The sequence below is a fragment of the Cibotium barometz genome, chromosome 4 (assembly GCF_041138505.1).
Source record: "Cibotium barometz isolate CiBa-2024 chromosome 4, ASM4113850v1, whole genome shotgun sequence".
Taxonomy (NCBI): Eukaryota; Viridiplantae; Streptophyta; class Polypodiopsida; order Cyatheales; family Cibotiaceae; genus Cibotium; species Cibotium barometz.
Window position 1 is genome coordinate 1,729,205 of NC_141049.1, and position 13,641 is coordinate 1,742,845.

The 13,641-nt window shown below is 44.8% G+C and overlaps 1 protein-coding gene across 4 annotated transcripts in view; it reads right to left on the minus strand.

Annotated features, from left to right (window-relative positions):
* The window catches only part of LOC147638796 (uncharacterized), a 33,646-nt gene that overhangs the window by 13,731 nt on the left and 6,274 nt on the right, over positions 1 to 13,641 (minus strand). For all 4 annotated transcript variants that reach the window (XM_086784467.1, XM_086784441.1, XM_086784457.1 and 1 more), the window contains exons 5-8: positions 3,159 to 3,240; positions 2,816 to 3,049; positions 1,765 to 1,893; positions 1,600 to 1,661 (exon numbers count right to left, since the gene is read on the minus strand). In XM_086784467.1, the coding sequence (XP_086640593.1) occupies positions 1,600 to 1,661; positions 1,765 to 1,893; positions 2,816 to 3,049; positions 3,159 to 3,240 (507 nt within the window). The remainder of the gene's footprint in view (positions 1 to 1,599; positions 1,662 to 1,764; positions 1,894 to 2,815; positions 3,050 to 3,158; positions 3,241 to 13,641) is intronic.

Sequence of the window (13,641 nt, forward strand, 5' to 3'; positions counted from 1 at the left end):
GCCAATGCTTTGGCAGATCACTTCACCACTGATCCATGTGTTTGGTGGGAGGACTATGGGACAGACACTCCAGAGTTGCAACAATTGGCCATCAAGATTCTGAGCCAGGCGGTCAATTCGTCTTGTTTGGAGCAACTATGGAGCTCATTTAACCATATCGCTTCAAAGAAGTGAAACCGGCTTGGCACTCAAAAGGCCAATGATCTAATTTTCGTGAGTGCCAATTTGCGTCTTCTTGAGCGAAATGAGAACCCCCAATCTTGGAAGCATTGGTCAGAGGAGGATGAGAAGGGCTCAGAGACAGAGGAGCATGCCAGTTTACCGCCTACGCCGATAGCTACTTTGGCGAAGCAGGGGATAGCGGCTCTAACGACTTTCTAGATTATGATGATTTGGGCTCAGACGATGTGCATCTCTCGCAAGTTTGAGCCTACTCATGAGTTCCAAACTTGGCTGATGTATATGCATTGTACTTTCTATTCTTAATTCAACAAGAAATTGACTTCATCTTGAGGTGTCCTTTATGCAAATTTGAGAAAGTCTCGCTATTGAGTTTGTAATTACTAGTTTTTGGTTCTGTAGTTTTATTTATCAAGTATATGTGCCGTTTCCTAGCCGTTCCCATTTCCCACAGTTGCCGTTTCCATTTCCGAGGGGGGGTGCCATTTCTGTTTCCGTTTCCCGTTTCTGGTGACTATGCACTGAATAACCCATCTCCACCCACTGAATAAAGGTAGTGCCGTCCAAGTGGGGGATGAAATCCTGTTGGGCGGCAGCTCGAAGTGCGGACAATCATATGAACAAGGAAATCCCAGCGGTGCCTGTTCCGAAGTCCTAGGCAATTCCACCACCTGACCCAAGAGGTGGCCCAATTGCAAGGAAAAGATCATGATGTGGAAGGCCCACAGAGCAGAAAGCAATCAGCAATCTTGCACCAAAAGCTAAAGAAACTTTTCCGAAGGATGAATATATGTGCTGCACCCCTCCTCACCAAGAAGGTGGGCCTGCAGACTATCTTGGAGATTCCATGAACCAGAGAGAGGGCTTCTAAGAGTGACACAATCTACATTAGTGAGTAAAGGCTCAAGTTCTTTGGCCGTTCCCTCCCAATATGCCCTTACTGCTTTGCTTGCCTCCCACAGTTGCCACCCAATTTAGGCCACAGTTCTTTCTTTTCAAGGGCACTCGTTTCCCTGTATCCCCATAATCTTAAAGGAGGAGAAAAGAAGGAAGAAAATTACAAGAAACAGACGAGAAAAGGGTTGGACATGCAAAGAAAGCAAGCGGGGTGAATCCAGGAAGGAAGGAAAAAAACAGCCTGAATCAAGGAAGGAGGGATCGCTTTAACATGCAAAGGAAGGAAGTGAGGTGAAGCTGCAGGCAGAAGTATGCGGTGTGCCCACCACAGGCAGGGCAACACGTGTGGCACACACAAGGTGCGTGAGGAGAGAAATGGGCTGAAAGGGAACATCTGAGCATGTGTGCACAGAGGAGAAGTGAAAATGGCACACTTCAGCTTAAGTGGCTAAAGGGTACTCCAGACTATAAAACTAACTGATCTTTACTCTTTCAACATCATATAAATGACACCACATATACCTCGTCCTTTTCTTATATCTTCTATAGTCAGCATTGCCTCCAAATCGCTTATCTGTAGATGCCTGAGTAAGAAGCAAAAGCAGAAAATCAGATCCAATTCGTTACAAATGTCACAAAATTATGGAGAGACAATTGAACTGACCAGAAGCGGTAAAAATCAATTACCTCAAGCAAGGGGATACCACTCAGAAACAACAAAATGATTGTAATGAATAAAGGCCCAGCAATAACTGCCCACTGACCTCCCCTCAAAACAGGAGTTGCAGCAACAAATATCCCCCACCACAGAAGTATCTGCAAACCAGCGTAACATCATGCATAAGCATTTGAAACCTTATCACAGATAATAGCACACCTCCATGGCTTGAAACATAACCAGAAGCTCTGACTAGCTACAAAAAGATATTAGTGGAGTCAGCATACAGCTGTTTATGTGCGACGATAAGGTATAATTTGTGAAACAATGACAGGACACAGTCATTCTAAATGTTTATGCTGCCAGGTTAGTTACAAACAGTCAAGCTCGGCAGTCAGGTGGCCATTTGGACTGTAATATAGCTTGTAGGCAAAGTTGAAACCCTCATAGGAGGAAGAGAAAACAAGGGTCTTTCTTCACAACTGGCTGCTCTGAAAGGGACGATAAAAGATCAAGAGCCAACATGGACTGGTAGCACCACCTCAAGCCAGATCTAAGGCCTTCACGACTTGTGGGTCCCTAGGATTATAGGTCTCTTAAATATTTTTATAAACTTATATGCCTGCTTGTCTTATGAGGACCTTCCAAAACCATGTAGACTTTCATTAGAACAAATTTGATCCTAATGCTCAAAAGAAGTGTAACAGTAGTGTCTATTTATAGGTGATGAGCATGTATTCTCAAAGATGTTTCTCCTCACTACAGTTCATGTTATTGGGCATAGCTTCAATACACATACTAACCCAATCACACAAAAAACTCAGTAATTTTATACAATGAAGTGTATGTTCAGTCCCATATGTGCACACAAATGTAACACCCACACCCACGTGGACATACGTTCAAGCAAACACACAAGTGCTATTGCACACTGGAGCATGTGTTTGACAAACATTCACACACAAAAGAAAAACAGCATTAAATGTCTCCACAAAGTTCCTGAAATGAGAGTGTTATGATTTGTTCACCTCTTTATACTGTGGCAATCTGACAGAAGAGTAATCATGGAGGTAGCATTACCTCACCAAAATAGTTTGGATGGCGAGACCACCTCCAGAGGCCAGCATCACACCACTTCCCTTTATTTGCAGTGTTGTTCTTAAATGTCAGTTTTTGCTGATCTGCCACTGCCTCGACAACAAACCCCACCGCCCATAAAACCCACCCTATGATATCAACTGCTTGAACGTGTGGATTTCTGTTACTTGCATTCACAATAGTGACTGGAAGACTAACAGTCCACACCCAAACGGCCTGTAAGTTCAGAGCCACCACATCAAATAAATCAGAGTGCACCTAATTGCTAGTTTATATAACACATAACTTTCTGAAGGAGTTTCTTCTCAAGGAAGGAATGCTGCACCTGTAAAGCCCAAAAAGCAGCAAACTTCACAAGGTCCTCCCGTTTATCGTCAAACCGCCGGTCCTTACCCCACTGTATTATTCTGAAAATGTACAGCAGCCAAAATCAACCTAGGATCCTGCCTTGATGAATACATTCAGTATACCCGTTACTAAAACTTTTTGTTCTGAAAACAAGACCCTTACATTAGAAAAAAGAAACAAACATCTGGGAAGCCCAGACTACAACCCCATTTTATGAAGGCAATAAATGAAATGAAGGGGGTACTACCTTTCTGGCTGGCCGCTTTCAGTAAGAGCCTACATCTGAGAGGGATGTTATTATGTGCCTGATGGTTAGATTGGCTAATCTGTGGGTTAGGAGGGCCAAAGGATTAGCACGCAGGCTGATTATAGTGGCTAAGGCTCATAAAGTAATAATCCCATAAGTTATGAGCCCATAGAGTGGATTATTGTATTGTCATGTGACAAGATGATCTGGACTCCGTACCTAGACCATGGATGCAATCTACTCCACATTGTCCGTCCTTGACGCAGACACTGTACTAACGGCTCCTCAAGGCAGGTCCTCGTGGTATGGGATGCCGGGGCTAACTGATGTGAGTCTGTATGGACGTAGCCTTAGCCCCTATGCTTAGGGGAGATCCCGTGTATGTGGGATCTATGTTTGGGTGGGGAGATAGCCCTATGGAACGTTAATCTAAATTTGGATACTAATCTTGTGCTTGTCGAGTGTTTAGGAGATTTTGGAGGATTCTTTCACAGGAATCCCCTTAAGGTTGGTATTAGAGCAACCCTAAACCAACGGAGGACAAAGAGCTGATGCACAAAGCAAGATTTCTGTAAGCTTTCCGATGCATTTTCACATGAAACAGGTATGTTCCTGTATCTTTATCACTAGGGTTTGTTGCATACTCAGATGTACTCGCTTTTTGTTTTTTGAAGTGGCCTAAAGGGGATAGAGTAGGTTCATGAGTGTAGAGGAGGGGAAAAGAGAAGTTTGGCAATGTAAGTGCTTGAGAAGAGACGTGAGAGTGGATTTGGTCATCCTTGAGGGTTCTCAAATATAAGATAAAATAGTGGTTTCACAAAAAAAAGTATGCACTAGCAGTGCGCATAGGCACTCAGAATATGTATGAGCGTTTCTTGAACCTTGTCGGCTGGGTACACGTGCATGTGTGGGTCACAGCCTGGGTACACCAGACCGTACAGCTGCTGGCTGTACAGCAGCAGGCCATACACCTACTGGCCATTCAGGTGTGTAGGGCTGCTGTCGCATAGTAGAGCAGGCCATACAGGCACATGTGAGGGTTGTACTGCTGATGTGTAGGGCTGATCAGGGCGCACAGCAGGGCTGGTCATACATGTCGTACCATGTAACTATTTGGCCCTCCGAGGTCTTGTTCACATGCCTGGTACTTCTCGGAAGCAATGGCCACCACCGTCTGGGCAGTCCGGATATAAATCATTGCACATTGTGCGCCTTTCCGTATTTCTCGTTTAGCCTGCATGGGGCTTATGAGAGGAAAGTTCGGGATCCCTGGTTCATACTTAATGATTATTGGGGCTTTGAACACATTTCGGGTAATCCGAAAAGTGTTCCTATCCCAACCAATGTATGGCTAGAACTTGTGAAACCATTGAATTCCCAAAATAATGTCTCCTCCTACAAGAGGGGCAACCATAAAAAAGCGCACAGACTCGATGCCCTGAATCACTAGTTTAGCACCTTGAGCTCGTACTTGATGCTTGTCGTCATGCCTGTGCTAAATCCCTCTACCTTCTTGTCTACCGAAGTCAAGAGCAACCGAGCTCGCCCACCGGCCTATTCCGTGACCACATTCTCCGTACTACCACTGTCAAACAAGAAGACAACTCTCTGGCCACCTATGTAGCCAAACGTCTTGAGCAGTTCATTGCGCTCATACTCTTGATTGTAGGCGCCTTCTACTTATCTTCGAGCTCCAGGCTAACGATTGCACCAACCAAAGAACCGGGGTCCGAAGAACTAGGGACGACCGTTGGGGTCTGTGTGGGAGCAGGGCTCACCACGGAAGCCATGGAGGCTAGGGTGCTAGTTTGCACAGTGGTAGTCTTCTTTGGACAATCCTTAGAAGTGTGTCCTTTTGTATGACAAAAGAAACACCCTTCCTCATAATGAGCTATCTCTTCTAGACTCGGTTTACCACCGGTCTTGCCTGCCTGAGCTTTCTGGTCTGGAGTAAGCTTGGGCGCATTAGTCAAGTTCTTGGAGCCATAGGCTCCCATACTCTGTCCTGAAGAAGACCCCGTCTGGTTCTAGCCTTTTCTCCCCAGGGCGGGTGCCTGGGAGTGGAAGGATGGGAAGTCTTGGGCTTTCCTCCAACCCACTTCATCTCAACGCTTTGCGCAAGCGAGAGTGCATCCTTGAAGGTGGATGGTCGAAACATACGTACTTCCCACTGATTTGCGTGTCAAGGCCATAGAGGAACTGTCCTTTCTTGTCCTTATCAGAAATGCCCAATTGCAAACATAAGTTCGAAATTTTGTTGGCATACTGCAGGACTAGTTGCCAAAACGCGCCCCTTGAACTTGTCTTCTACTCGCTCAAGGTAATGGGGGGGTAGACACCGCTGCTTCAGATCTACAACGAATTCGTCCCAGACATAAGCTACCATACCGAATCTGGTGTGGGCATGAGCCCACTGAGTCCACTATAGAATGGCCTCGCCCTCTAAGTACCAACTAGCCAAGATCACTATGTCAGTATTATTTTTCTTAACAACAGAAAAATAAGCTTCAAATTGATGCAACCAAGAATAAAGAGTCGTGGGGTCAATAAAAACTATTCTTAGTAATATTTGTTTCCCCAAGATTCTTCTCATAGATTCGGACAGACGTCCAAGAGTCCCTTGTCAAGAATGTGAATTTAGATTAGGCGTTTCATGAATTCTTGTTAAGGACTTAGTTATCAAAGCTATATGTTGATGCTGGCACACTATTTATGGTTGTCATGAGTGCTAGTTATTTAGCTAAACGGACAAATTAATTGCAAGGATGTCAACACAAGCGATTTTGAGAGCCCCACATTGAGGGAGATGGTACCCGGAATGTTGAGAAAGGTAGATCAATGTGGAGCCAACTTAAAAATTTGACCATGGCATTCAGGTGGACTTTTAATTGCATCAAGACAGAGTCCTCAGGAGGAAACTCATCACTCCACATTAGTCTTATGCATCTAAGGCAATTCTATGTGGGTATATCCTAGTGGTATGGGATGCTAGGATCTACCGCGTGTTAGGATGTCCTATCACATGGACGGATAGTTAATTTAAGGTGAGCGGGGAAATCAAATAGAAGAAAGAGACTAATGATTTGGATTGCTTATAGTTTTAAATAAAGATTGATGAGGGTGAAGCATTACCATTTTAAATGATTGTCTACTAATGTTGTGAAACCGTTAGGTATAGTGCTCAATTTCGGTATTAGGTCTAGATGTTGTAACATGGGTTCTTGCAAAAGCATGTTTATGACTGATTCATTGCACTTAGCACCTAATTAGAGACACAACCAACTGCTTCTTCCTCATGCTCAATACAAAATAGAGAAGATGACCTAGTCTACCTTGTATTACTAATCATGAAATATGTACAATGATAGATACTTAATGGTAGCAAAGCTCTTGAGCTCTCAATGACTCGATGATGCTTCATTGATCAATGAATGAATAATCAATGGATGAATGATCAATGAATAATATGACTAACCTAGACTCCTATTAAAAGTGTCTAATGTTGTAAGTTGGCAACACTCCTAATAAAAATGTCCAACTAAGTGAGTTCGCACTAACATAATAACTCTGTCCACACTTGGCTGCTCATTGGACGCCTGGACAATATTACAAAGAAGTTAGAACTAGCACAATAGCCCTTACAGACACATGAATCTAACCACGTACTCAATCTCTGAGTTGGCCCATGGGTAGAAGCATGTCCACATCACACCCCGGAAAGTGTGCTTGCTTAACTCAATGCATAGGTGCAAATGATGCTCCACCACTCCATATACTGACCCACAACCCTAAGCATACTTGAGAACATTGATGCTAATTAACTTATGATTAAGACAGAGAGGAGAGAGAAGAAGAAAGAGATTAGTGTTCAGGGTTTTTTTGTATTACTATGATACAAAAAGGTAACTAATGCTTGTACATGATTGAGGCTTGTGGTCAGCCCCATTGGGGTTGACCACATGATGTTCTACTGAATGCTAGATGACTTATGAATGAACTAATGAGTTCCTTTCTGTTGAAAATGACATGATGCTTATATATTTGATATGGGGTACAGTCGGCAAGCTGAATACTCTGTCGGCCTGTTTGTGGACAGGATATATGCTGAAATTATGCCATTAATGCTGCGCTTACATCCCTGTGCTGCCCACACCTGCTGCCAATGTCTGAACCCCATGGCCTGCCTGTTGTACAAGGCCTGCAGCCAGCCGACAGGTCCTTGTGACCTCCCACGCTGGATGGTGATGCATATGCTGATGATACTGTGGCTGCTGCTGCTGATGACACTGTTGATGATGCTGATAATGATTTTGATGATGTTGTGGTTCTCCTTCTGATGAGGATAATAATGCTTACCCTACTACTACACTAATCAGGGTTCATGCTGAAGAATAGTCATGGCATGGGCGTGCACTTGACATACAGGTAAGAAACTGCTGCATTTTTCTGATTGGAGCAGAGGCTTCATCATTGTTCTGCGTTTTTATGCATCTGCACTGCTGAACTGCTGCGTTTTTGTTGTTGGAGGCTGAAGCTCACTTCTAGGTGCTGAGAACAGGGTTCCTGAGAGATTTGCTTTCTCTATTTCTCTTTTCCCATCCTCCCTCCCTTTCTTCTTTCTCTCCTCTTGCTGTGCACAGCTTGAGAGGAGGCTATTTGCTGTTTTTTTACAGCCTTCTTGCTTTAAAGAAGGTTTCTTGTCAGAGGACATGGCTTCAGGAGATTTCTCTACTGCTGCTCCTTCTCGTGTTGATACTCCAGTACCATCACAGTCTGGATCCCCTGCTCCCGCTCCAAAGGTGGTTCCTCTTCCCAATCTTTCTTCTCTAAGTTTCTCTCATCCAAGTCTTGCTCCCACCCCTGCCCATCCTACAATCCTCCCCAAGTTCGTGACTCCATGAAGCTTACAACCAACTATCATACTTGGTCTTTCTACAGTCAATTATTGCTGGAAGGAGGCGGTGTGTGGATGGCTATCTCCACACCTCACTTGGCGGACCCTCCGACCCTGCTTTGAGAAACATATTGGATGCTAGGGCTCGTCTTATCATCATCCATTGCATGACTCCATCTCTACATGCACAGTTTGTCTCTACCCGGAGTAATGTTCATCAGATGTGGACGGAGATCCAGAGGAGGTATGGGAGAGTTTCGACAGTGAAGATTGCCAAATTGGAGTCAGATATGGAGAAGCTTACAATCAATGAGTTACATAACTTGATTGAGAAGATTGGAGAGTTCACCCATATCAAGCTGTAGCTTGAGGAATACGGGAGCACCATCAACAATACCATCCATAAACTTCTTGGTAAATTGTCTACTTCCTTTGATTCTTTCAAGGATAATATTTATTTCCGTGATCGTCTCCTCCCTTTTGAGGAAGTCATGAGTTATCTCCACGACAAGTGCATGCTTCGCGGAAAAGGCAGGTCGGAGTCTGCTTTTATTGCCTTTGACAAGGGCAAAGGCAAAGGCGGAAAAGGGAACTCCAACAACAACAACAACAAAAGAAATAAAGGCAAAAGCAAGGGTAAACAAGATTCAAAGGAGTCCAAGGACAAAAGCAATGAATGTGATTACTGTGGCAAGATAGGTCATACTGAGGCTTGCTGTTTTGCTCGTCGCGATGACTCTCGAGCAACCAAAGCCAAGTATAAAGCCCAAGATGCTTCTAAAGTATCTGACAAGGACAACACCAAAGATAAGGGCAAGGCCAAACTTTCAGAGGAGGGATATGCCAAAGTTGCATACATGGCAGTCACACAAATTCATCCACTTCTTCACAAGATTCACTCCTTGTGATCACAGATATGACTTCTCCAGAAGAGTTCAATGACACACCTGAAGCGGTGGAATGGGTTGGTGATAGTGATGCTTCTGCCCACATGACCAATCAGGCCCATATCTTGGAGGACTACGAAACTCTCTTCTTCAATTCGTATCGGCGACAACTCCTAGCTTCCTGTCACCGGTGTTGGTAATGTTTCTTTGGGTTCCTCTGCCACCTTACATGATGTTTTACATGTACCACAGATTTCCAAAAATCTTTTTTCAATATACAAAGCTTCTCAGAAGGGACTTGGTGTGTACTTTGATGATGAGGTCATTGAAGTGATCCACAGGAAGACTCTCTCGGTTGTTGCCAACGGAGTCCATGATGAGGGTCTCTACAAGATCACCAACTTTTCTTTCAAGATCCCTCGCAATGACTCACATATTCATGAGCTTTTCTCCCCCTTGATGGCTTTGGTTTCTGAGGCAGATACTTCTTTATGACATTCTCGCTTCAGTCATGTACCCATTGCTACCTTACAGAAGTTCCATTCTCAACAAGTTGTTAGCGGACTACCTCAGCTGAGGTCTCTTTCTCACATCTGCTCATCTTGCATGATGGGAAAGCATCATCGAGATGCATTTCCAGAGGAGGCCACTCATCGAGCAACCCGAAGACTGGAGCTTATACATGCAGATCTTGCAAGACCTATGGAGGGTGGGTCTCTTGGAGGGGCTCGATATTTTCTTCTTCTTGTGGATGATTTCACTCACAAAGTCTGGGTATGTTTTTTGGCTCGCAAGTCAGATGCTTTTGGCAGTTCCAAGACTTGAACCGCAATGGTGGAAAATCAGTCTGGGGGTAGAGTTTCCTTCCTCCAGACTGATAATGGTGGCGAGTTTGTACCATTTGATGACTCCCTTGCTTCGAAGGGCCTTACACTCCTCAACAGAATGGAGTTGTGGAATGGAAGAACCGGACCGTCAAAGAGATGAATCGTGCTTTGTTGCATCATGCAGGTCTCCCTCCTGCTTTCTGGGGTGAAGCTGTGGCTACCTCAGTTTATCTCATTAACCGGTCTCTCACAAAAGCGGTTGAGGGAATGACTCCGAAGGAGGCTTTTAAAGGACACAAGCCTTATGTTTCTCATCTACGTGTTTTCAATTGTGTTACTTATGTGCATGTCCCAAATGAGAAAAGGACTACATTTGAGATCCAAAGGGTACCGCTTTTGGGATCTGAAGGCTGATGACATCATCATTTCCTGTGATGCTCGGTTTGATAAGAGCTTGTTTCCACCTGATGCATCTTCCGACTTTCTGAATGATCCATTCCCGGCAGATGTTAGTGATCTTATACCTCTTCCACATCCAGCTCCTCCTCCTGCTGCAACTCCGGTGCCAGCTACTACTTTACAGCCACCAGTTCTTGTTGCTCCAGCTTTTGCAGCTCCAAGTTTGGGACTTTTCTACCATTTTTAGGCATTCTATAGCATTTTTATGCTATTGGACAGCTGTCGACCTGCTACACCTGGCCGACCGGCTCTCCGGAGGGATATGTAAGGGCGCTCACCCTTCCCCTCAGTTTTTCCATCTCATTCTTGCATATGTGCTGGAGGTCATTTGCTGTAGCAACAGTCTCTTATGCTTGTAAGCACCTACGGGCTTCCCTCGTGCTCATTTTCAGCAATAATCAACTGTTCACAGCCTTCTACAGTTTGTGGTTTGGGCCTACAACCTGTGTTTGCTCTTTCTTTCAGATATGGATTTGTTGCATGTTCGCTACAGGCATCTGAATTATACTTCTTTACAGCTACTATCTTCTACGCAGATGATCGAGGATCTTCCACCACTGAAACCCTCCCACTCCACTTGTGTGGCTTGTCATCATATGGAAAGCAACGCTGTCATGCCTTTTCTCATGAGGCCACTCATCGGGCTTCTCATATTCTAGAGCCCATTCATATGGACATGTGCAGCCCCATGTGGACTACTGCCCAAGGAGGAGCCAGGTACTTTATGCTTATTATTGATGATTACTCACGCAAAGTTTGAGTTTATCTCTTGGCAAAAAAATCTCAAGCTTTCTCCCGCTTCAAAGAGTGGGTGACTTTGGTCGAGACTGTGACCACACAGAAGGTTCAACAAGTCCATTCCGACAATGAAGGAGCATCTCCAAAACCTTCCATAATTTTTACATGCAAAAAGATATAAGCCATCAATTTTCCACACCTTACACTCCTCAGCAGAACAAGGTTGCATCTCTACGTACGTACCTTATGATAAGGTACGTTGGTACGTTTTAGTGTATGGTATGGATCCGTGCGTGGCAAAAAAAATTTTTAAGTTCCCCCTGTCCGACTAGCCTTAGGCCCAAGATCCTCCCGTAGTTACCGATTTTCCACCGCCCGTAGACGATGCCGCCGAGGAAGCACCAAGGAGGGTTTTGAACCCAAGACCTCTTGGTCCTAGGCAAACACCTTTTCCACTTGAGCTATCACCTCATTGGTTGTATGTGGCAGATTTTAAAAGCATTTTGGGCCATTAAAAAAAAAACTAGCCCACCAATTTTAGCTTATGCAAAGTTTTGTGTGTTTTATAAGCAAACGCAAGTCTCATCAACACACAGCAACTGCACAAGGATGTGAAACGCAACCTAGGGTAGACTTGTAACTTGATGAGGGATTCTTGTGTGCTCATGAACCGATTTCAGGTTTCTCTCTCTCTCTCTCTCTCTCTCTCTCTCTTATCTTCCAAGTTTTCGTCTCACTATAAGTGTAAACTTTGGCGAGGGCTTCTTCCGCAGCATAAAGGCTATATATATATATATACATTCATTTTTCCGTATATAGTGTGTTCCGTATATATATACACTATATAGTATATTTTTTAGGTTTTTACGTACCTTACGTATTTAACGTACCTCAAAATCTCATCCCGTACTTGAATGCGTACCTTGCATACCTGATTCGTACCATACCTTACGTACCTTTCCACCTTGCAGCAGAATGGTGTGGTTGAATGCAAGAATAGGACTGTTCAGGAGATGGCCCGTACCATGCTTTCTTCATCTGATCTTCCTCCCTCTTTCTGGGGAGAAGCTGTGAGCACTGTTGTTTACATCATTAACCATTCTCCTACGAAGGCGGTTCCTTAGATGACTCCAGAGCAAGCTTTTACTCGACAAAAACCTTCCGTCTCTCATTTCAGGGTTTTTGGTTGTGATGCTCTATGTTCTATCCCTGATTCTGACAGATCCAAATTTGATCGCAAGTCCAAGAAGTGCAAATTCCTTGGATATAGCTCTCATTCCAAAGCTTACAGATTATGGGATCCGAAGTCGCGATCCTGGATTGTATCTCCGGTTCTGCCATGTGCACCTTGGATGCGGGCCTTGGTGAGATCAACAGATTTTTGCGGGAGGCAGCACAAAGCAAATTGGAGGGATTTCGTGAGCAAGAGGGTCGCATTTGGAGGGCTCTTGCTCCTCTACAGCGTCTCCAGGAGAGTTCCCCCGATAGCTCGTGGATTGAGAGTCATACAGAGATCAGATCCATCAAGGAGAGGAGGATGGAGTACAAATACCATGCCAAAGCGTCCTTCTCAACCCATACTAGAGATATCACGGGAGACTTCTTTGAGATTGCAGGCCCGAGGCCCCATAGGCGAAGAGATGGTATTCGCAAGTTGTGTGGCTAGGATGGAGCTATTGTTGCTGACCCCCCCCCCTCCCCCCATGTGAGAGCCATTGCCACTAATTTTTTTCGATCCCTCCTCATGGGTGCCCTAGTATCCCCACAAGTGGTGGACGCGAGCGAGAGGGTCCGACAGCACACGAGAGGTGGTTCCCCCCGCTATCCGGACCTTCTTATTGACTCCCTTCACGGCAGAGGAGTTGGCGAAGGCATTGACAGCTCTCCCTAGGGGAAAATGCCCAGAGCCGGATAGGCTTCCAGTTTCTGTCTTTCTTCGCCACTGGGATCTCATGGAAGGTGGCCTTCGAGCAGCCTTCAATGAGATTATGATCACAAGTGCCATGCCTGAGAGGCTCTTAGAGGGTTTGATTCACTTGATTCCTAAGGAGGGTGGTGAGACAGATTGGAGATTCGATAGTGGAGACCCATCACCCTCCTTGGAACCGCCTACAAATAAAGGAAGCCATTTTGAGCTTAAAAGAAGCACGGTTGGCAATAAGAGAACATGCACCACTCTATTTTGGCAAAGAAAGGAGACGAAGAGAGCGAATAATGATAGTAGTTTTTTTCCAATTTCATGAGTTTTGTTTACCTTTGTCGATGCTATGGAGCTTCATCTCGCCAAGGCCATCAACCAGAGACTTCAGCCTTCCCTGACTTGATCCATGACACTCAGATAGGTTTTGTTTAGGATCAAAGCATTCTGGATCATCACTTTCTGGGAGGCGATAGCTTTGGCCAGGATG